This window comes from Cheilinus undulatus, linkage group 7 (genome assembly GCF_018320785.1).
Source record: "Cheilinus undulatus linkage group 7, ASM1832078v1, whole genome shotgun sequence".
NCBI classification, from domain to species: domain Eukaryota; kingdom Metazoa; phylum Chordata; class Actinopteri; order Labriformes; family Labridae; genus Cheilinus; species Cheilinus undulatus.
The window spans coordinates 38,699,180-38,723,013 of NC_054871.1; the positions used below are offsets into that span (position 1 = coordinate 38,699,180).

The 23,834-nt window shown below is 36.0% G+C and overlaps 1 protein-coding gene across 5 annotated transcripts; it reads left to right on the plus strand.

Annotated features, from left to right (window-relative positions):
• The first annotated feature begins 2,336 nt into the window (after nt 1–2,336).
• Nucleotides 2,337–14,346, plus strand: LOC121512663 (kynurenine--oxoglutarate transaminase 3-like). 5 transcript variants are annotated; one of them, XM_041792044.1, is made up of 14 exons: nt 2,337–2,410; nt 5,074–5,164; nt 5,352–5,413; nt 7,149–7,293; nt 7,714–7,863; nt 7,971–8,057; nt 8,177–8,302; nt 8,408–8,528; nt 10,161–10,237; nt 10,326–10,415; nt 10,523–10,709; nt 12,276–12,349; nt 12,452–12,538; nt 12,623–14,346. In XM_041792044.1, exons 2-14 carry the CDS (start codon nt 5,075–5,077, stop codon nt 12,677–12,679), a joined length of 1,353 nt encoding a protein of 450 aa, XP_041647978.1. In that variant the 5' UTR covers nt 2,337–2,410; nt 5,074; the 3' UTR covers nt 12,680–14,346. The 5 variants fall into 5 exon arrangements, 4 of the variants coding, with proteins under 4 accessions (XP_041647978.1, XP_041647977.1, XP_041647980.1 ...); XR_005992128.1 differs by lacking the exon at nt 12,623–14,346 and adding an exon at nt 11,591–11,644 and having other exon boundaries at nt 2,374–2,463; nt 12,452–12,511; XM_041792043.1 differs by having other exon boundaries at nt 2,374–2,463.
• Nucleotides 14,347–23,834: the final 9,488 nt, after the last annotated feature.

Genomic DNA, 23,834 nt, shown 5'->3' on the forward strand with positions numbered 1-23,834 from the left:
TTGTGAGGTGTATGTTTATGAGACAGCTGAGGCACAGGCAAGCCAAAAATGCACTTGTAACGATACAACGGCAGTTAGACCGTGTACGAAGAAAGAAGTATCGAAGTATTACTGAGCTTAAAGCGACAGTACGTAAGCTGTTAAAAATGCTTTACGAGCAAATGTGACACAGGATTCTCACTTGAGGATATTGGCAAGTTCTTTGATTACAGTTTATTGAATACGGTAAAATTTAATATAGGCTATAAAGTGAAAGCAGATTAAGCTACAGTGCATTCAGAAAGTATTCATACCCCCTTCACTTTGTTAAATGTTCTCATATTGCAGTATGATACTGTAGTAAAAAAAAAATCCCTTTTCTCATTAATCTACATTCAGTATCCAGTAATGAAACAGTGAAAACAGATTTTTAGATTTTTTTGAAAATTTATGAAAATCAAAAAGTGAAATATTACACAAGTTTTCAGACCATTTGCAAAAACACTCGAAATTTAGCTCAGGTTCCTCCCATTTCCCTTAGTCTTTGCTCCTTGATTGGAGTCCACCTGTGGTTAAATAATTAGACTGGGCATTATGTGGATGTTTCTCTGTAGAAGGCCTCACATCATATCAGGGTAAAAAACAAAATTACGAGGTCAGAGGAACTGCCTGCAGAGCTCAGAGACAGGATTGTTGCAGACAGTTCTAGGGAAGGCTACAAAAAAAAAAAACATGTTAAAGTGAAGGTTCCCAAGAGCACAGTGGCCTCCATAATTCACAAGTGGAAGAAGTTTGGCACAACCAGGACTCCTCCAAAAGCTGGTCCTCCGGTGAAACTGAGCAATCAGGGGAGAAGGGCCTTAAGAGAGGTGACCAAGAACCTGATGGTCACTGTGACTGGGCTCCAGAGATCCTGTCTGGAGATGGGACAAAGTTTCAGCGTGACAACCATCACTGCAGCCCTCTACCGATCTGAGCTTATAGCATAGTGGCTAGAAGGAAGCCTCTCCTCAGTGCAAAACACATCAACCATTGGGTTCTTGGTCATCTCACCTTATTTGTGTCTTTGTTTAACTCATTTCATTTGACATTTTTATTTGCTATTTAGTTTGAAAGTATACATTTTGGTATAAAACGATAACACAAGCTTTATTTTCATTCTTGTATTGAATTATTAGTAATCATAGTGGCCAAATTGAGAATATCCAAATCTGTTTAACAATTTGGTGCTTTGGCATTGAGAATAAAAATAATGTAACCTTCTGGTAACTAAAGTTGCCCATCTCTGATCCAAGAGATCAACATCACAATTACGTGACGCTGAAAAGAAACATGTCAGGAAGCAATATGTTCAGATTAAAGTAGGTTGTAAGATTTACATGAGGTGAAGACTAGAGTAATGTAGAGGTAATAAATAACTATATAGTAGGCGATTAGGGTAAAAGGGTAAAACTCCATGTCTCTAAATCTTACAGACACAGGGACTGTGAAAGCATTCTTGCATCAATTGAGGAAGAGAAAATCCACAACAATTAGTTTGATTGATGTTAGAAAAACGATGACGCATATGTTCTACAGTATCTCTCTGGCCCTTCATTTTGGATCCTTTTTCAGGAACTGGCCCTCATTCCAAAATCTGAATAGCCCTGGTATGCCATCTCTCAAAGCTCCTTTGAAGAACTTTTGGTTTATGTCAATGTATTTGCCCCTGTGGACAAAGACATATGTCTTTTCTCTTTGCTGATCTTATCTGGTAGAATTGTTTTGATACTTATACAAAAACTCTATGAAAGAGAATTTCAGGAGATCTTTTTTGTGTGATTTTTTCTGAAATAATCTTACAGCCATGCCATCTATAAATAACTACCATGTCTGCAGATTAAAGCTTGATAGAAGTTTAAAATAGTCTCTGCACCATCCTATACTTCATCATGTAGTTATCCTCACTTGGCATTACCGTGTCAACAATGCATTCAAGGCTAAGAAAAAACGTGGGAATTCTTTGTTTATGAAAAACAAAAAAATACCTAAGTTATTTTACATGGGTAGACTACATTTTATTCATAGCTAATAAAATCATCGATCAGCCAGTGATGCTTATTTTCATAATTATGAAATTAAAACGCCTTCTTCCGACAACTAGGGCCTATTCGTTTTCTTTTTATGCATTCTAGACAAAATCCCTACGTGTCAGGGTCTTGTATTTTTAATTTAGGGTTGTTTCAATTAAAAAAAATCAATATTTACATCGAAAAAGAAAGAAAATCCACACATTTGAAAAACAGAAATGGCTGACTGTTGTTTTTGTTGCTAGCTTGGTTGCAGCGCTCATAATTCCGACGACAATGAACGTAGCATCACTGTCTCTTGCCTATGACGACGTCTCCTCCTCCCGGACGTTCGGCCGTTTTCAAGCATACAGTGAGGACAAGTAAGTTGTGTTGCAGAGCCGCTGGTTGGTGACTAATTTTCTAACATCCCACGGTACGTGTCATTTAAAGACTAACTGATGTCAGCGGCTTTCTTCTTTGTGACTCAAACAGGAAGGTTAAAGGCACAGCTAGTCCGTCAAGCAGCCATAACTAGCTCCGTTACCGGTAGCTAACAGCGGTACTGTGTAAACATGCACAAGCACCGGCACATGGTTTGCTAACAACACCAATGCTTTCCGCTGTAGGGGAAGAATATACTCCCGCTGAAGGTAAATGACAGGATGGCAAACGTCCTTGAAAGCGTCTTCCCTTTGAATGTATCCTACAAAATGTTTATAAGGCACATTTCACAACAATGTTGCACACGGCGTTGCAAAAAAATGTGCAAAACAATAGCGCCATCGCGTGTTTACAGGAGCCCCAAGGTGACTCCTTTTAGGTATTTATACATTATTTATATATTTAATTTTTCCGCTATCACTTTCGCAACAACAAATCTTCCCGTTTCATTTAAATCAGCTTTGAGCCAAGGTATTGGTCGACATGTCAAGATACGGGCTGAATCATATTGTAACCCTCCCATAAAAACTGATGTAGGGTTAAGTGTACCCATTAAGCCCAGGCACCATTTAAGCCCACTTGCAACTTTGAATGAAATTTTAAAAAAGAGGGGCCTGTCTAATGTTATACATAATTTTGTCCAATCACACAGTTTCTTAATTATATGTCAGTTTTTGTTTGACACCAATCACATTTGTCGATACTGAATAAGGCTGGCCTACATTCGTGCAGTCTCAAGGAGGCTCAGATGAAGTCGCCTCAAAACTTTGGTGTTTTGGGACCCCTCAGAAAAAACCTCTTTTCAACTATTTTCAGCCACTGACTTGGTAAATACATTCATGTTATGTAATTCGAGAGATTATTGATTTGTTTTTTTGTGTATAAACAAGTAGTTTTTTTGTCATTTCTTACTGTTTAGTTTTATGTGAAAAGATGAGTCATGCTAGCGTAGCGAGTGAATCACTAGTCAATACATGTAGCCTTACTGATAGATACACTGCTTAAGGATTAAAAATAAGTACACAAACTAAGTGTTTTCTAATTCATTTTATATAAATCTTCAAATTGAGACACAAAAAATGGTTTGGGTGGGTGAAATATTTTCAAAAAATGTCTTTTTTTCCAAGGTGTGTTTAAATGGTACAGTGACCCAAAAAACAGCTAGTGTTAGCTAACTTTGAACAAGAATTCCTTGATAATTCAGAAAGTTTGGCTAAAGAGACATGGAAAGTTTTACAGCATATTTAGGCTGCAGGCATTTCTTTATACATTTGTTTCATTTTGGTGAGAAAATATTATCTCTATTTCCCTGGTAGTCACTGTAGAACCATTTAAGCCCAGTGTGTTCCATTTAAGCCCACTTTATGTGTTTCAATAGGAAATAATGACATTTTTGATAGCTTTTCACTGTAATCCTGTGTTGGATGTTGTTATACTAACTTCATTAACACGAGTACATCACAGATCACACACTGCCCAGAAGATTTGTTGTGTCATTTAATGTTGCATAATAATTTGTTTACAGTGAGAAAAATGCCAACAAAATGGAAGAATTACAGCAACTGTCCTAAAATCATCATTGTTACAAGCCAAACATTAAATCCAAGTTCAATAAGATATTGTTGATGCACTATATGTTATTTAATACTTTTAAAAACAAATACTTTTTTTGTCAATATTGAATCAAATTTTGTAAATGTTAAATAAAATGTTCACTGACGTGTTAAATACTGAAGTCAATAAAAATTAATTTTAGGCCTACTTAGTCATGTTTGTGGTGGTCCATTTTTACAAGCCAAACATTAAATCCAAGTTCAAAAAAATCAATTTTGTTTAACATGTATAACATGTTACTGAATGAATATGTGTTTACGACCTGAAAAATATAATAATTTTTTATATTTCTGTCAATAAATGTGGTTGTGGGCTTATTTTGAACACACGTGGGCTTAAATGGTACTTTGGTACCAGTTAAGCCCATGCCAGACTTTTGACTTTATTCATAAAATTTATTTAATTTGCTCTTTAAAATATGCATAAATAAATAAATGTACTTTTAAATGAGAGATTAATTCTTCATTTTAACAAATGATCATGTTTATAAACCATCTTTGTATCTATGAAAAATACGTGAACTTAGATTTTGGTGGGCTTAACGGGTACACTTACCTTAAAGAAATATTTCTGCGATATTTATTTAATATTGGTCATAAGAATAATGAAACTTGTGAAAATAATTGTATTCTTTATAAGCTGTCAAACATGTTTCTTTGTTCATTTAAATATACTAAGCCCTATGGAATTGACTTTTTGTAGCAGATAAGTCTTTTGCTATTCTGAAATGTTATAACTGGATCCAGAGGAGTTATAACTTTGCAAAGCAGACTAATTGGCCAGGTTCCAGGTTGGATGTATGAAATAGTGTACCTGGTATGTCAGTGGAGTAATGCCCTTTGGAGCCTTGTATAATTGCAGCTAGGTACATTTTTCCAACACATGTATCATTGTCAGAATCAAACATGTTGCAGAAAACTATTACCACAGGAATGTGTGAATGCGTAATTTCAAATTTCATAGCATATTTATTTGTGCTTTTGTGCAGCATGAACACAGCAAGACAAGTGCTGAACTGCACCAAGTTTGTATGCCATACAGCAAGCATAAACTGCAGAAGAAGGTTTTGCACTTCTCAAGTAAGTTGACTTTTATATGCTTTGAATTTGTTTTTTACAGTATATGGCTAATCATTCGTACAAATGAAATCTCAATATGTGATTGTAAAGAACTGCCACAAAGGAAAAGTTCATGATCCGTTGAAAAAATGATAACATGAATAAATCATACAATGTTTAAAATGCATCTTTTTTGTGTGTGTTTTAGTATTTAAAGATGTCACGACACACACACTCCAAAAGGATTGCAGGACTGGACAAGAATGTCTGGTATGTGGAAAATAAAAAACTCCAAGCAAATTATTTTTTGAAACATTTGTTGATAAAAATAAAAAACTCCAAGCAAATTATTTTTTGAAACATTAGTTGATAAATGATTCTGGCAGCAGCTTTTATTTCAAATTCTTTATTTTAAATTTTGAAGGCAGACATCAATACACAGCATATACTGTAGATGGAAAAGGAGCTGAGTTTCCTTTGCAATTCGGCCTTTTCTTTTTCTTACAACATTGGAGAGGTAAAGTGCACACACAAGGTCAGGCAAAAACATATCACAAAAACACTACAGAGCAGGGAGAAGTACGCCAAAATTACAAAACAATGAAGTTTGCAAAGATTAAATCGCACCACAAGGTCCTTAGATGGTCATCTCCACAAAACCTGTCTAAATGGGTTTGACATATTTATCCCACTCTGTGTTTATGGGGGGTTCAGGAAGTAACCAGCATCTAGTAATAGTTTTTTTTACATGCAGAGGTCAATATGCCAAGTATGTATTTACATGATAATAATAATAGCTTTGATTTATATAGCGCCTTTCATGGGACCCAAGGTTGCTTTTCAGAAGAACAGACAACACGAGGTTTTGGGCAGATTCAGGAGAGGCTGTAGGCTGTGGTGAATAGCTGGTGCATGAAGGGTTCTTTAAACATGTCCAAAGGTGGCACATTGCGTATGTTTTCAGGGAATATGTTCTAGAGGCTATAGTCCTGAAGGCTTTGTCACCATAACTAGGGAGTTTGGTGGTGGGAACAGTGAGAAGGCTCTGGGTCGGAGTGTACATCTGGAGATGTTCTTGAGGTGGAAAAAGGCCGTTTTGGTCAAAGATTTTATGTGGGACTGGAAAGGCAGGGTGAAGTCCAGGATGGTGCCCAGGTTTCGGACCTTGGAGGATGGGTCGATGGGACTACCGTCCACACTGAGCATGAAATCTCCAGCCCTCCTGAGCATTGCTTTTGGGGCCATGACCATGAGTTCTGTTTTGTGTCTAGTCTGTTGGAGTTTGCTCGTTGACATCTGGGTTTTTAATTTCTTGCAGACAGTTGACTAGTCGGTGGGGGGCGGGGAGCTAAGTGAATGTTGTGGTGTGTAGATAAAGCTTTGGGTCATCAGTGTAGGAATGAAAGCTGAGAATGAGCTGAGTTTGTGGATAATGTGACCAAGAGGGAGCATGCAGATGATAAAAAAGAAGCAGTCCAAGGACAGTGCCTTGAGGCACGCCTTGGCTGCACCGACAACTGACGGTAAAGAACCTATTACTAAGACTATAGGAATTATGGCGAATTACGGCGAATTTGCCAAAATGTTGAAGTATCCCTTTAAGGTCTGCCCTTATATTATGATCAAAATAACTCATTCCTGGAGATGCCTGTAAAACCTGCCTTTTACAGAGCATAGTTTATCTTTAATTAATTAGGTTTAAAACCACTGATAGCAGCTTTTCATCTGTGTTAGTGGTTGATAAAATTCATGTGATCACTGTGAGCATTTTACAATGAAATATTCTTCACTTTACACCATGTCTTTTCTGTCAAAATGTTACATTTTAGAGCAAGAAATACTCTTTCTTGGCTGGGCTTGTAAATGATAAAGTATATGTCTCTCAAAGTTAATATCAAGCTATAGAAAAAGGCTTTGATGAAGCAATATAAGGGAAAGTGTGTTTTCCTGTTTGCTTTTTGATCTCCAGTCTGTCCAGTAAAGTTTCATCTTATTGTTTATTCAGGGTGGCGTTTACTTCCTTAGCAGCAGACCCATCCATTGTTAACCTGGGCCAGGGTTTTCCGGACATCCCTCCACCTTCTTATGTCAAGGAAGCACTAGCAAAGGCTGCATCTGTGGACAGGATGAACCAGTACACCAGAGGATTTGTAAGAATAATAATTGTCCTAATTTACACAAAGCAAGCAGTTTTCTTTATCTCTTAGTCTTCCACATTTATTATAAATCCAGTCATACAGAACAGATGTTGCAAAAGGAGCCTTAAACATCATCAGATATTTCTTTAACCCCCCAAGTCTGTGCTGCACAGTTTACTTTTGACATTTGTCTACTTCTTTGTTTATTTTATGTTTAAATGACCTAAGCGCACTGATAAACATAAAGGCAAACATGCATGATGAAACTAATGAAAAATTTCAAAGCATGTTAGCCTTTTGACAAATAAATGCTCCAATATGAATTAAGTTTGTGTTTTTAAAGTTTTTAAATGGGAGCATTATCTAGTCAAGAATATTATTTATTGCCTGATATCAGTCATGTCATTTTAATAACGCTTTTTTATATGAAAGGGTCATCCGTCTTTAGTGAAAGCCCTTTCTCAGGTGTATGGAAAGGTCTGTGGGCGCCAGATTGACCCCTTCAAAGAAATCCTGGTCACAGTGGGAGGTTATGGTTCTTTATTTAGCACCATGCAAGGACTGGTGGAAGAGGGGGATGAGGTAAAGACTTTCTTCACGCTTCAGAGTTGTTTATATTCAAAGACATTAACATATACATTCATAAACCTGCTCTCAGTATTTACTGTTTGGGATGCGTCTTTCTCCAGGTTATCATAATAGAGCCTTTCTTTGACTGCTACGTACCCATGGTGCGAATGGCAGGGGCCAAGCCTGTGTTGATACCGCTACGCCTTGTAAGTTGAATTAATGCTCTAGATGCATGCTTGGTGTATACACTATTAACCTGCTGCAGGGGGAGGATGTTTGCAGATTTTACAAGCCATGCTACAAAGTTTCTTCTGAACTGTTTTAGAAGCCTGGAAAGAAGCAGACAGTCACAAGTTCTGACTGGTTTCTTGATCCAGATGAGCTTTCCAGTAAATTTAACTCTAGAACAAAAGCCATCATCATCAACACCCCTAACAATCCTATAGGGAAGGTAAGTGTGTACCACAGACATCACTGAACTTTTTTGAGTATTATTAACACTTTCTCTCTTGACATGAAGAAAAATATAGGTTCTTTCTTTGTCTTCTCTCTGTAGATTTTTACCAGAGATGAGCTTCAGATGATTGCTGACCTCTGTATCAAACATGACACACTCTGCTTTAGTGATGAGGTTTATGAGTGGCTCGTCTACAGGGGACACCAGCATATCAAAATCGGTATGTTTCCACTTCAGCATGCTTGCTTTAAAAAAGTAGGGTTCCTCCACTGTACATCTACTGTGTCATATTAGCTGCTACTTTCTTCTTCTTTGCAGCAAAGCTAAACAATGCAAAAAGCTTGAAGAATAGTTATAGAACTGATTGCATAGTGAGTTTGCAGGCTCACTAGTAACATCCTGACTTGCTACCAATATACAAATCCTAGCTTGTAACAAAATTGTTCTGTCTTAGATGTAGTCAGCATCCATGTTCTACAAACTTTTGCTCTGCTAGAACTACAACAGGCAATTTAGGTAATGGCTATAAGTCTGCAGCCTGTCTACTTTTGCGGTACGCAGAAGAAAGACATTAAAACCTTCAGCCTTTCTACAGTACTTTGAAGAATCTAATATCATTAATGAAACTTTAAAGTAAAGCATTACCATTGATAAGGTGTAGAAATACCTGACTGGCCCACACAGAGCCCTGACCTCAACCTCATCGAGCACCTTTGGAATGAACTTGATTGGAGACTGCGAGCCAGGCATCCTTGTCCACCATCAGTTCCTGACTTCATAAATGCTCCACAGAATGAATGTGCACAAATTCCCACAAAATACACGAAAATGCTGTGGAAAGCCTTCCAAGAAGAGTGGAGGCTGTTTTAGCTGCAGAAGGCAGACCAACTCCATATTAAAGTTCATGTATTTGAACAGTGTTAATCCAGTCCCTGTTGGTGTAATAGTCAGGTGGCTTAATACTTTTGTCCATATAGTGTACCATTTCAAGACTAAATTCCATTTTGAAAATCCAACCATTTATCTTAATATTGCAGGTTAGCAGATGAACCTTTTGGTCAGTATTAATGAAATAGTTCACTTCATCTACCTATCTTTATCTATTTATCCTATGATATGCCCGGCTCAAAATTATACACTGATACATCACATAAACACACATGAGCACACATTGAACACAAAACATAAATGTAGCGCTTGCTTTGAAGTAGACTTAACAGATTGTTAGCATAGGAGCATATTGAGAGCTACTAAGGCAGGAGGGACTTCTTCCCTTCTCCATTTTCGAGTCCTGTATCTGTGATCTGATGTCAGCAGTGTGAAGTGTGTGGATTGAGGAGGTGATGGGAACCGTTGGCTTTTGTTTGTCTGAGGAAAATGATAGCTCTTTGGTTGAAGTCTGAAATGTCTGGTGAAGGAGAGTGAATGATTTGGAGCCAGTGAGTGTAATCCTGTGGAGTTTGTTTTTGTTGTTGGCTGACAGCACGTTATAGAAACAATGGGGAAAATACAACAGGACAGGCTGGATGATGGTGTACAGAAGCCACAGGACAGGGGAGGTCACAGAGAGAGCACTGAGCTTGCAACATGCTATGCTGGGACTGTTTATTGATGTCAGGGACTGGTCAAATGTGAGTTTATTCAAGCCTTTTAGTATTTAAAGAATTACCAACTAAATACTTAAAAAAACAAACCATTCTTACGTTTCTTGCAGGATTTACAGACAAAAGTGGGCAGCTTATAAATACATAACAGTCACCACATCTTTTCATTATCAGAACACTAAAACAGTACAGGGTTTTGAGCATGCATTTCATAAATCTAACGCTGATTTTTCTTTCTGTCCTTGTAGCCACTCTGCCAGGAATGTGGGACAGAACAATCACTATTGGCAGTGCAGGGAAAACATTTAGTGTCACTGGATGGAAGGTGAAAATAACACACACAAAAAAAGCACATTTTTAAGATAATAAATCATCAGCTATTGCACATCATGTATTGCTTTCTTGTCTTTTAGCTCGGTTGGTCTGTAGGGCCAGAACACCTGATAAAGCATCTTCAGACCGTCATGCAGAATACTCTTTACACCTGCCCAACTCCTCTGCAGGTCAGTTCATGTAACTCCTAAATGTATTAAAAGGTATCCTGAAAAATTAGACAAACAGTATAAAAAGTCGTTATTAGTCTGAATCACTTGGCTGTGTGTCTTTTCAGGAAGCTGTTGCACAAGGTTTGCTCCTGAACTTGGAGATTATGGGTCAGCCTGAGTGCTACTTCTCCTCCCTGGCAGAGGAGCTAGAGGGGAAGAGGGACCGTATGGCTGCAATCCTGCAAGAAGTTGGTATGACTCCTGTCATCCCAGAGGGAGGCTACTTCATGCTGGTGGATGTCACATCTCTCAGTGAGTTACCCAAACATTAAGAGTGACAACCACAGTAACAGAATTCAGTGTTTCACCCAGGTTTTGACATTGGCGGAGGACGTTTTTTTTTTTTCAAGCTTGTTTTCTTTTTCTTTTTGTGTTGTTGTTTTAACCAGTACATCTAACTTAGAAAATTGAAGGATATTATGATACATGATGATTATTTGTGTGAATGCACACAGACTTCATGCAACCTCAAGGGTTGTTAGGGCCCAGGTCACTCCAACCAAAAAAAAAAAGTCTGGATTCACCCCCGCTTGTTACTAACTTTCAGACATGTTATATTAACGGTCCAGCAGCAGAACAGTGTGTTATATTGAGTGAAAGGGGGCAACGAGACAAGGGCAGGGACTCAACTTTTGCCCTGGTAAAAGTCAGACAACTTCTAAAGGATGACAGTATTTCCTTCATCGTTCTGATCGACAGACTGCTTCTGCTGAGAGAGACACTGTCTGGGTTTATAGCTATAAAAACTTTTCCTTGTGAGACCGACGAATCTTAGAAGCAAACATATAAAAAAGGAGGTATTGCTGAAAGTTCCTGCCAGGTCTGATCCTTTCTAAATTCTCTTGTCTGTTGAGACAACTTGCCAATAAAATGCACACTGCACAGCTCCCTCTCTCGATAAAAGCAAGGCTAGATCGCCAATTGATGATGTTTTCCTCCTCCTGCTACATATACAAACCATTAGATAAGAGTTTTTACTTAAATAGAATCCAAATCATAGTGTGAAAAAGTGGAAATGGATGGGTTTGTTACTCTATTTGCACTATGTTTTTGCACCAAAAGAGCAAAGCTCGCTGTGTGTCAATTAAATAAGCTGTCTCTATACTGTAAATAATTCTGTGAAATGTCTTTAGAAGAAATCAATGGACTATAAGAATAAGAGAAGAAAGCAGTCAAAACTTCTTCAGGTAAGAGGCTGAGTTGCTCAGCCAAAATCCATATCCTAACTCTGCTTTACAGAAAAAGAATAGTCTGTCAGTGGGATTTTGTCAAAGACAAAAACTCAACCTCTGTAGGAACATGTGAGCAGAGCTGAGACATTGCTAAGGATGCAAAACGAATAAAAGATGCTCATACATACTGAATCATCCATTTGCACTAATCCTGGAAATGAAGATGTTGATTTAAGTGTTCTAAGTGCTAATAAGAATGTAAATCAAATGTTTTAGGAAAAATATTAAAGCATAACTAAAGATTACCATTAATCCAGCAAAACTCTACATCTGTTATTGGGATTACATCTGATCATTGCCAAAAATGAGAGAATGATTTAAGAAAGAATCCCAAGAACGTCCATGTAAATGAGAGACTAGAATTGAAAACTTATGTCTGCTACTTGTTGCTGAAATTATCTTTGTATTTTTAAAATGCTCCTGCTTTTATAAATGACCTCTACATGGTCCATAAAGACAAAGAAGTGTGTAGAATTACATTTCTACAGTTTGGAACATCCTACATCCAACAAGCAGCTTCATTAGCAGTGACTAATGGACCCCACTCTACAAGTGAACAATCCTCTCTGCTCTGTTTCAATTATAGATCAGGACCTGTCACACATGGACGATGATGATGCTTATGACTACAAGTTTGTCAAGTGGATGATTAAAGAAAAGGTAATAAAATGCACTCGTACCCTTGTTAATTCTAATATGGCAACACTTGCAGTCAAGGCATTTCTTTACTGCTGTTCCTTGTAACAATGTTATCATTTATAGAAACTAGCAGCCATTCCAGTCACAGCATTTGTTGGAGATGAGTCCAAGAAGCAGTTTGAGAAATATATTCGCCTTTGTTTCATCAAGGTAAATACAGAACTGCTGGTTACAAACAAAAACAAAGCTCATTACAGCAATGTTTTATAACTGTTAATTGTCTTTTCTTTACAGCAAGATAGTACTCTTGATGCTGCGGAGAAAATCTTGAAAAACTGGAGTGAGAAATAATGGACAGTTGTGTTCAAAGACATAAGCGTGTCGTGGGGGGGTTGAATAAATGTGTGCTCAAACTGAGGAAACTGTATTCAACTGTGTGGTTTACCAACATTTTATTTTGGAAATGAGTGAAATTTTTTTCATTAGCTTTTAGATCTATATTTTTCTGACCTTGCAGTCAATGTAATCTTTGCTTGGATTTTAAGTGATGCAGATAAATATTAACCAAGTATTAATAAGTGTTAATTTAACTATGATCAAATGATGGATGCAAACCATTCATTCCTGTTGCTTTGCTGTAGAAAAGCTTTGCAAAGAGTGTTAGCATCCTACCACCTGAAGTGTTGAAGGGTCTGCTGACACTTAGCAGGGACCTGTCTTTACCTCCAATAAAACTGTGAAATGCACACATAAATCCTAGGTCTGACAGTAGTATTTTATAGCCTCAGATAGTGTTGTTAAAAAAAAAATGACTTGATCTGCTGCTTAGATTTTATCACTCAGTATTCAGCGTGTAGTTTACATGCACAGTTAGTCGAGCTACAGTTATAGCTTGAGTAGGCAATTTAATTGGACAACTGTCCTTGTCCCATTAGCCCTGCAGGAAAATCGCTTTATTGTCAGGAGTATGTCCACCAGCTATGCTATAGTAGGGGACAGCTTTCAGCTAGTTATGACTGGACCTACAGTGCTGTGAAAAAGTATTTGCTCCCTTCTGATTTCTTATTTTCTGCATATTTTTAACACTTAAGTGTTTCAGATCATTGAACAAATTTAATAAATCAGACAAATGGCAATTTTTAAATGATGGTTTAATTTGTTAAGGACAAAAAGCCACCCGAGCCTATCTGGCCCAATCTGAAAAAGCATTTTCGATAACTGTGGATGACTCTTTCACATCACTGTGTAGGAATTTTGACCCACTCTCTTTTGCAGTGTTGTTTTATTTCAGTCTCATTGGAGGGTTTTTGGGCCTGACTGGTCTGTTTTAGGTCATGCCACAGCATCTCAATTTGTACTTTAATGGCTTTTTTCCCTTAATAAATGAAATCATCATTTCAGAACTGCACATTGTATTCACTCGGGTTATCTTTGTCTAATACTAGAATTTACTTGATGAGCTGAAACATTTAAGTGTGGCAAATATGCAAAAAAGAGAAATCAGAAGGGACCAAATACTTTTTCACAGCACTGTAGGTACTGTTGACCTTCCTAAGAAGTTAGCAGGCAGGTAACTGGTTGTATGCCTTACAGTGAAAATAAAACAAACTTTGCAGCTCTTTACATTTAATACTCCATGCTTTACTTTTGGTACAGATGAGATAAATGCTGTGACCCTTGGTATGTTTAGCATTTATGCTTTTTTACTTCTGGGCAGGACACCTGAGCCAGTCTGATTAAGATTGAGGAGTTTACAAATCAATCTCCAACTGAATTCTCTCTATGTTAGACTAACTTTAAGAAATGTGATTTCTGAGTTCCAGTCAGACTGACTTCACACGGTTTAAAAGTTCTGTTGTGGATCAGTGAATTGACTTTTACTAACTGCATGTTAATGTACTGAATGTAAATTTTAGCTTCAACATCAGTGTTTTTTAAATTGTAAAGCAAACCACAAATGCTGCTTATCACTAATGTATCAAAAAAAGTTATTTTTATTAAAATCTGTGTTAAATCGGCCTGGAATATGCCAAATTTTGCTTTTGTTTTCCTTATACGTTATCCACCTTTTTTGTTTTTCCATATAATTGCAACCTTTTATGTTTGACGTGGTTACCCATGCTTGTGGCTCAGGAAATTCAGCCAAAAACACACCTTATGTGACCTAATAATGACATTTGCTATTCACTGGAACATTTATATTCTATTATCCAGAGAAATCCATTTGTCTTTCTTTTTTGGTCTTATGTAAGATAAAACAATTTACTTCATTGCACCTGCATTAGAAAAGTGGATGGGACAGTATTTGAAATACTTAAAAGGGCAAATTGATTTCTACCAGGGGATCCGTTAGAAAACGTGTTATGTACAGAGGTGTTACAGAAATACTAGACCAGGGGTCATCAATGACATTTGTACAAAGGCCAGCTTTTTCCGAATTAGGCACTTTGGGGGCCAAACTTTCAAAAAACGCTCAAGTTTTTAAAATTATCTAATTAGCATATTTGTGTTTGAATATTCTTTCTTTTGAATGCACGTAATATTTAATTTTTAACAGTGAGATCAGTCCCTTTAATGCAGCCAGCCACAAGGGGACGATTGAGATATTTTCGCTGAATATTTCTGTGGCTGTCATGTCATCTGTCTCTGGGTTTGATGCAGTTTTGTGATAAGTGAAAAAACCCAAGCAAGAAAATTGCACTCTCAAAGATCCTGCAGAAAACAGCAGTTTTTAAAGAATGGACTGATAAATAAATGTTTGACATGCATTTCATTTACTAGCAATAGTAATGATATTTATTTAAAAAATGGCTTATATCAGCTAGTCCAACGATTTAGTCAAATACAGCACAATGATTCATGATAATCAGGCATGTTAATTTGTTATTGTGCCCTGTGTGTAAATCTGCATACACAGAAAGATTTTTCCACCCTGGACAGCTATATCTATGAATATACTTTTTTTTTTTAAATAATTAAAAAAAGATTAAATTCAAGTTATCTACTACTAACAATAAATATTTATCTTAAAAAAACTTTAAAAACTTGACTACAGATGATAGGAATTGTATTTGCTAGTATGTATTCAGTTTTCCCTCTTTAATGTCACAGTCAGTCGAAAGACAGGAGGGAATTTTGTGACAAAAGTAGGTTATTTTGTCACTCCAGTAGACTGTTGTAAATCAGACATTTTAACTCTTTAACACCTGACACATAAAATCACATACAGTGCCTATAAAAAGTGACTGGATCTCCCACACACAGCAGTCCTTATACAATGATTACTTGAGACACATTCACTGCACTCAGGTGATCCCCACTTCACTTTTTGTGAGAGTACTAGCAACAACTGGCTTAATCTCTGTTGATTAGGTCAGTCACTTTAAAGAGGTGAATATTTATGTAGTCACTTATTTTACATCACATGCTTTATTGAATTGACATTACTTGATAGAAATCTGTTTTCACTTTGACATTAAAGATTTGGGTTTTTTTTTTGGAAAACATTATTTGTCAAAAAAGCCAAATTAAATTGACTATGATTGGTTTATCAAATCAATAAAATGGTAAAACAGAAATACTTTTTATTGGCACTGTATGAGAACATTATGTGCTCCATCAGGGCACTTTACACTGATCCAGAATGCTGCCTCTACTAGAATAATTAATAACACCTGTGCTCATCCTGCTGTGAAGTCTAGTTTGACAAAGTGTATATACTGTGTTCCTTTTTTCTGTCTTGTACTGGCTCGCTTGTGAGCACAATAAATGACCACTTGAGGGAGACAACATACTGTAACTAAACTTGCCAATTCACAAGTTTCACAAACAATAATGAGAATGTGTTCTCAGACTTCTTTTGTTTTGACAATACAATGGGTTTTTTCCCAGAAAATATACTCAAATAGTGGAAATGATCTGCAAAAAACTGCTAAAGCTCCATGGTGATTTTATATCTTCAATTATAGTAATGCCATCTGCAATGTAAAAGTTACAAGTGAGCCCCAAAAATATAGTATATATGGCTGAAATGTGTTGTGATATGACAGAATGGTCAAACCCAGGAATCTGTTGGAGTTTTGTGGGGAAAAATTTTGAAAATGCATTTTTTTTGTTGTTGTCTGTGGCATGAAAACAGCATTTATCACTAATTATTACTAAAATAAAGACCAAACAGCATAGCTAGTAATATGGTGTCTACATAAAGGGTTCATATGTTGTATTAAAAAGAACATGATTATTGTCTCAGTCCATACGATTGTGCAAAAAAAGAAAAGGCACAGAAAATAGTTTGCTTCAAGGCCATTGTCCTTGAATGCTCTGAAATTTTAAACCCACAGCATTACAAAAGATTTTGTTTCACCATAACAGAAAACAGATCGTCTAAGCTTTTTCTGTTTTAATAATTAATTCCATGTTACAGTAAATTAAAAAGGTGCACTGACACTGTGATGAGGAGATCATTTAGCACTTTTTAAAACTTTAGTTCTCTTAATAGTGGATTTTGAGAAACAATATCATTACTAGGGATGCACAAAGTTTTATTTTGGATATATTTAGATTTTGATGTAGGAATTGAATGGCTGATATTTTTGAATTGCTTTTAGCTAAAACAGATGTCTCTATACACAACTTTTTATCGTGAAGAATATGAAGTCTTTACTGTACTAGAACTTACCTTTTCTCCTTATTGTGATGGTATGTTTGTTTTAGAAACAGCCAAAACTAAGACAAACAATATTTTATATAACAATAGATAATAGGCAAGTTCTTTTTCAAATGTAGACATTCAGTAATGGTAAACAGAAACTGTTTTACTTGGATTACAGTTACATCATAGGCAAAATAATAAATTGTTAAGTCAGAGTCAGTTTGGCTTCCAAAGTAACAGGTAAACTTAAGCATTAATGAAAATGACTTAAGAAATTAAAAAAGCAATAGAAAAAAGTAAAACACTTGGTGTATTTATTGAATTAAACACATGATTTGAGGGATACAGTTTTGAACTGCTTAACTATTTATTTAGGTAAAAGACAGCAAATATGTACAATGTCCTGGTCATAATTCTGAGTGTCTGAACATGAATGTGTAGTCCCACAAGGCTCAGGATTGGGACCTAAACCTTTTTAATGTATATAACAGTGATTTATGTGAAGTTTCAAAGTCACTGCAGTCTGTGTTGTTTGCAGATGACACCATTTTTTTTTTAGTTTTGAGGCAGATTTAAACATTTTGACTGTAAGTGTAGAAAATGAAACTTAAAAAAAATGATTTGACAGAGATAACTTATCTTTAAATGTTAATAAAACTAAGTTTATGGCTTTTAAAATTCAAAGATGAAAAAATCTCTCTGACCATAGATGGAGATGGTATTAAAAGAGTGTCTCACTTTCATCTCTAAGGTGTGATTGTAGATGATAAAGTCACATGGGAAGCTCACATTGCTCATGTAAAAATAAAAGTGTCTAAGAATATGTTTTACTCTAAACAGAGTGAAGTTTCTGTCAAACTATAAGGCCAGGAGGATTCTGTTTTGCTCTCTTATTCTGCCATATCTTTGTTATTGTATGGAAATCTGGGAATATCAATACATTGGCAACACAAAACAGTTATTTTTTATTAGAGCTCTAAGAAATAAAGATAAAGCAAATCACAGAGAGCACACCAACAGGCTGTTTATTAAGGTGTGCTTGTTAAGACTGAAAGATTTGGTTGGGCTACAGACACTCAGATATGTTCAGAGCTTAAAGTAGAGTATTACCAGAAACACTTCAAAAGTGATTTGCTTTTAGTTCAGAGGATGAAAACCATAGAAGGAAATTGGATTTCAAACATCAGCTGACATCTTAAAAGCAGGCATGTTTTTTATTCTGTGGTTGGAGTCAAACTGTGGAATTCTTTAAACAGTGAAATGAAAAGTTGAGTGAACATATTTCAGTTTAAGAGAATACAAAATTATTAGACTTATGAAAATGCCAAATAGTGTGTTGTTCTGATTTCTTACTTGACTATTCATGGTTAGTGTAGTCAAAGTCTTTGAAATTGTTTGTGCATCTCCTTTGATCATATAGTAGTATAACTTTCTCAGTAATTATAACTTGGCAGACCAGCTGTTGCACACTTGTGTTTTAAGTAAGAAGCAGATTAAGTATTTCTATTCTTCCCACTCCTCTCTGGGGATGGAATAACAAGAAGTTGTGGGTTATTTCTTTGAAAAAAAGTTAACTTTACCATGACCAGAATAAATAAAAATGAAATGAAAATGTATTTTAACAGAAAGAGTAAAGCCAAGCCCTTTTAGAGCAACAAAGCACTTTAGCAACCTGCTGACAGACGGTGAGCCCTGAGTACAAAATAAAAGTTCGTCCTCTTATAGTTTCAAATAAAAGACATTCTTCTAATTTCATGCTGAGTTTGCAGGGTGGTTCCCTGAGATAATCCCGACAAAGTGCTTGAAATAACACAAAAACATTCTTCTCAAGTGCAATAGTCAGTTTAGGTGTTTTGTTTTAGTATATTTCACCACAATAAGAATAAATGTTTTTTTTTTTTTTGTTAAAAGAACATATTCCTATATTTAAGGAATGAGGATGTGAAAAACAGCAGGTAGCAAGTAGCTCTCTTCTGCTCAAAACTCTAAACTTAAATACTTCACAGTAAGGTGAGGCACAATATCAGCATTTCATTATCAGCAGGTATTCGCTTAAAAGTTGATTATTTGTATCAACAGATATTAGAATTTCTGCTGCTATTTACCACAGATATGTCAGCGGTAAATATTGATCCTTTATTGGCTGTAAATATCAGCTGTATAAAAATAAATCTGGAGTTTTAGGCAGGACCAACAGACCAGCTTAGGTCTTCTTTGTTATCCTCATTCCTTCAAGTTTAAAGTGTGTTTTAGGGGCAGAAATGTGTTTCTTTGTTCATCCTGTAACCTTTAAGTGTGTCTCAAGTATTGAAGTATTAGGTTTCATTTAAATTTGTATTTATATTGGTATCAGCTATATTATGTTACATTCATACATATACATGTATATATCGAGAGATATATTTACATTTATATGTATATATATAATTTATTTTTATTTATTTATTTATTTTTTTAACCTTTATTTAACCAGAAAAACTTCACTTAAGAATCCTTTTTTGTTAACAGTGTCCTGGTGAAGATAGGCAGCAGCACAGTTAACAACATTACAGACAGACAGAAAGCAGCCATACTTACAGAAACAGCACAAAAAATCAGATAAGCAAATATCTGTCAGAATAAGATCCCAATCATAAAATCAACAAAGATCAGGCAGAATGTCCTTAAACAGATGTGTCATCCTCCAGGTCATCCAGAATCCTCTTAAAAGTGCTCAGTGAGACCAAGTCGCTAAGTTTGAGGTCCTTTTGTAATTCATTCTAGCAAAGGAAGCAGCAAACTTAAACTTTTTTCCTAGTTCAGTTCTGACCCCGGGGACAGACCGTAAGAAAACATCTTGAGAACAACGAATGTAGGTCACAGAGCTCCTCTGACTGATGGAGGTCTAAAAGAAGGAAGGACGTGTTTTAGTCTACGTGTAGACAAAGAAGACCATCCAACATGTTCATACAACAAACAGTGATGGGTGAGAGCTTAAAAATTAGTGAGGGACCTCAAAGCTCCGTGATACCCAGTGTCCAGAGCATGTAAGCTCTGAGACAAGGCCTGCATGGACAAAACTTCACCGTAGTCCAACACTAACATAGCCTCTTTCTGGACTCAAGAGAGGCAGGATTTAATCCTGAAAAATAAACATTCAGTTTTTTAAAATTTTTTAACCAGCTGCTGAATGTGAGGAGTTAAAGACAGAGATTCATCAATCAAAATACAAAGACATCGGTTGGCTTGAAACAGTCTCCGGCTGTGAGCCCTGAGAGGGGACAGCTAAGGGAAGGCTATGTGGCTTAGCCTTAGCATTCCAAAGTATCTACTGATAATTCACTAGATTCAATTCAATTTCAATATTATGCCTTTAATATTGTGCATCCCATACAGATGCACATCCTACATGAAGGGCAGAAATTTGTAAGAATGGCGTTACTTCCTTTTGTGTTGCCTTAATTGAAAACATGATTATGCTGAAGTATATTCTAACCACATTTAATAAAAAAAACATTCCAAATGTTGCTGAAAATCTTCCACATGTGAAAGAAGTAGTTCAAACTTTTGTGCCCAGTTAAAGAAGGCGTGTTAATTCTAATAAAGTTATCTTGCACCATCTTTTTAAAGTACCAATACAGGACTAAGCCATGCAATGTTTTTATTATCCCACCTCAGATTAAAATAAACAACTTCATCAAGATTTGAGATGCAACCCCATGACCTGGAGTTGACCGTGGGACCACAGAGCAAGAGATCAAATTCAGGCTAGCTGTTAACATTTAATAACCATGAGTCTGTGGTCACAAAAACAAGGACTCCGTTACTGAGATGTATATGGAAAGGTATCTGATCTGTCCAAGCAGAGAGGAGGCAGTCACTTCAGTTGCAGTCTAGTTTCCATGACATCTTCCTCCTGCTAATATTCACATGTTCATCCTGGTTTATCACGTTTACATTAATGTAGGGGTTGAAGGGAGCAAACATCAATGCAGCTCTCTAACAAAGCACTTATCAGTATGTATTTTTATATGATTCTACTTTTATGACAAGGGAAATGTGAGTGAGCTGCTTCTTTATCGGAAAAAGTCTGGGTTAGACTTGCTCTGCTTGGGTTTAATTTAACTTGTCTAGATGTTTTTACAGGAGCCATCACATTTTTTTAACATTAAAGAACTACTAAGAGAGTCAAGCACAAACCCACTTCCTATGTGCCCTTGAGAGTGATTTTTTTAATTCATGAGAATATTCAGTGCCATAAATAAGTAATTCTAGATAGTTTAAATGTGCTGTGATATAAAACTGGTGCTGGGAACACAACACTTGCAGTCAAAATCTGAATAGGATTATTGTGTTGGCTGCTGTTGTCAGACATGTGTAGTGTGCACTTACCAGATCCCATGTGGATTAAATGTCTGTCAGCATAATACCATCATAATTTATGTTAATTGTGATTATTTTGCCAATAATCTAATGTCACAATCCTGTTTGGAGGAGGATTTAGGTTATCGTTGCCCTAAAATGAGAGCTGCTGAACTTCATGTGGCCTGTAGGGGGCCATGTTGATCATATTTTGTGAGTAGCTGAGCTTTGGTGTCCTTTCTGCTTTTTAACCAAACTTTGCCACACTGCTTTATTATGTGCAGGGTAAGCAAATGATGTTCATTGACTGCATTTGTCTTCAGGCATGTATGAAACTTTATAAATTGTGATTATTTTAAATTTTATCTTATTTTCCTTGAGGGCCTTGTGCTGTAGCTGTGTATCAAACACCTGATCACAAGGCCAAAATTTTTTTATCAAGTTGGTTTTGACTGAAACAATTGGTCAAACTCTCTTTTTCCTGGTAAAACAGCACTTTAGATTCATTAGTTGACATAAAGTTGAGATATTCACAAAAAGCAAACAGAATGAATGAATGAAGAATATAAAAATTAACAAAGCAGATAGAAGGATATTTTTTTGTTGTGGCATGTTTAGGTAAACCTTCCTGGATTCTGAATCCCTTCTGTTTGGAAATGTATTCTATTCACATGGGAAAATAGTTTCCTAATCTTATCTCCAACTAAAATATTATCTCAGACTTTCCGAGTTGAGGACATCACTGTGTCGTAATTCTTAGATAGGGATGTTACTTACTAGGGCTGAGCAATTTGGGAAAATAATCGAGTTGCAAATTTTTTCCCCCTGAATATTGCAAATGCAATTTAGTATACATTTATTTTGAAGTTCCTCATCTTATGTATTTTTCAACAAACAAGTAATAAATCACTCTTTATTATAACAAACACAATATTTGGTAGATTAAACTAAGGCTGAACAATTCTGAAACACATCTAAGTGGATTTGTTGACTCATTTCAAATTCAGTATGAACTGTTGTATTGAAGGAAATTGTAATTTCTGTCATTCTTATATGTAATAAAACAAACATGTACACAAATAAGGACAGTGGGGTTTTATGTAAACTTTTCTACCAAAAAATGACACTTTGTATGATGTGTATAACCAAACATCTCTGCCTCAAAAACATGCATTAAACTAGTGTTCTGACAAACATTTCAGGTTAGAGAAATATTGCACTGATGCAATTTGAAAATTGTAGTTGGTCATGCTACTATTTAATCTAAATTTTGATTAACTTCCCAGCCCTATTACCAACTCAGAAAACTAGAGAAAGAAATAAAGTCAGAGAAAAAGACCGAAATTAAAGTCAGAAAAACTGAGGATAAATTTAGGTCAGAAAAATAGATTTAAAAAAAAAAAAAAAGTCTGAGATAATGAGGTCATTAACTCAGAATAACTGAGCAAAATCTCATTTTCTCATGTGAATGCAATAAACTTCGTACTTTTCTAATTATTATGCCCAATTACATCTTTCTTAAAAAGTCTGTCTGGAGCTCCTTAGTGCTAACTCTTCATTATAATGTTGGCATTCTGTCTGAAAAATTTAATTTTTAGGCCAAAGCAGAGACAAACTGGATACCATTGTCACAGTGAATTATTAGAAAATTCCTCTTCAGAGCCACAGACTAAATTCAACTGTAATCACAGGCTAGTAGCAGGCCTATAACACATTAAGTTAAGTTTTTGTAAAGTTAAATAGACCAGCTGATATGGGGTTTATGTGGTCAGTAATGTTTTTTATGGGGGGGGGGGGTTGCAGGTTACCGATATAGAGGTGGTTCATATAGTACATTTCGAGAAGGAAAACAGCAGAGGTGCACTGATTGTGAAGATCAGGGCTGATAAATGCTTGAAATAATTTAGCTGGTACTGATACTAATGTTTATGATAACTTCTTTTAGTGTAAAATCCCACTATGCTAACATTTTTGATCAGAGTTTGTCCAAAAGGTCACTTCTCCTGTCTAATAAAGAAACAGCCATCACTGATTCAGCAGGCAGGTATATTAGATGCCATCATTAAACTGAGTGTACACACCAGGTAAATCGCTGATGTCTGTTTATGCCACATTAATGTCCTGACAGCTGAAGTTTGTCAACAATGCCAATATGGGCTGATACCGATCTTTAACTGATGCATCAGCACATCCCTTGAAATAGACCTGTTACATGAAGAAAGTAGGGATGCACATTATTGGATTTTTGCCGACAGATTCATTTTAGTTGATATCAATATTGATACTGATATTTAAATGAAGTTCAGACTTCTGAGTCTGAGGATGAACACATGAACAAATGGCCTTAAAACACACTTTAAACTGTAAGAAATGATGATCATTAAGAAAAGACTTAAGCTGACATAGTTCTGTTGGTCCAGCCTAGAGCTCCACTCATTTATTTGTTTGAAGGGCCAATATTTACAGCTGATATGAGGCAGATTTTTACAGCCAATGTATTGGTTGTAAATATCA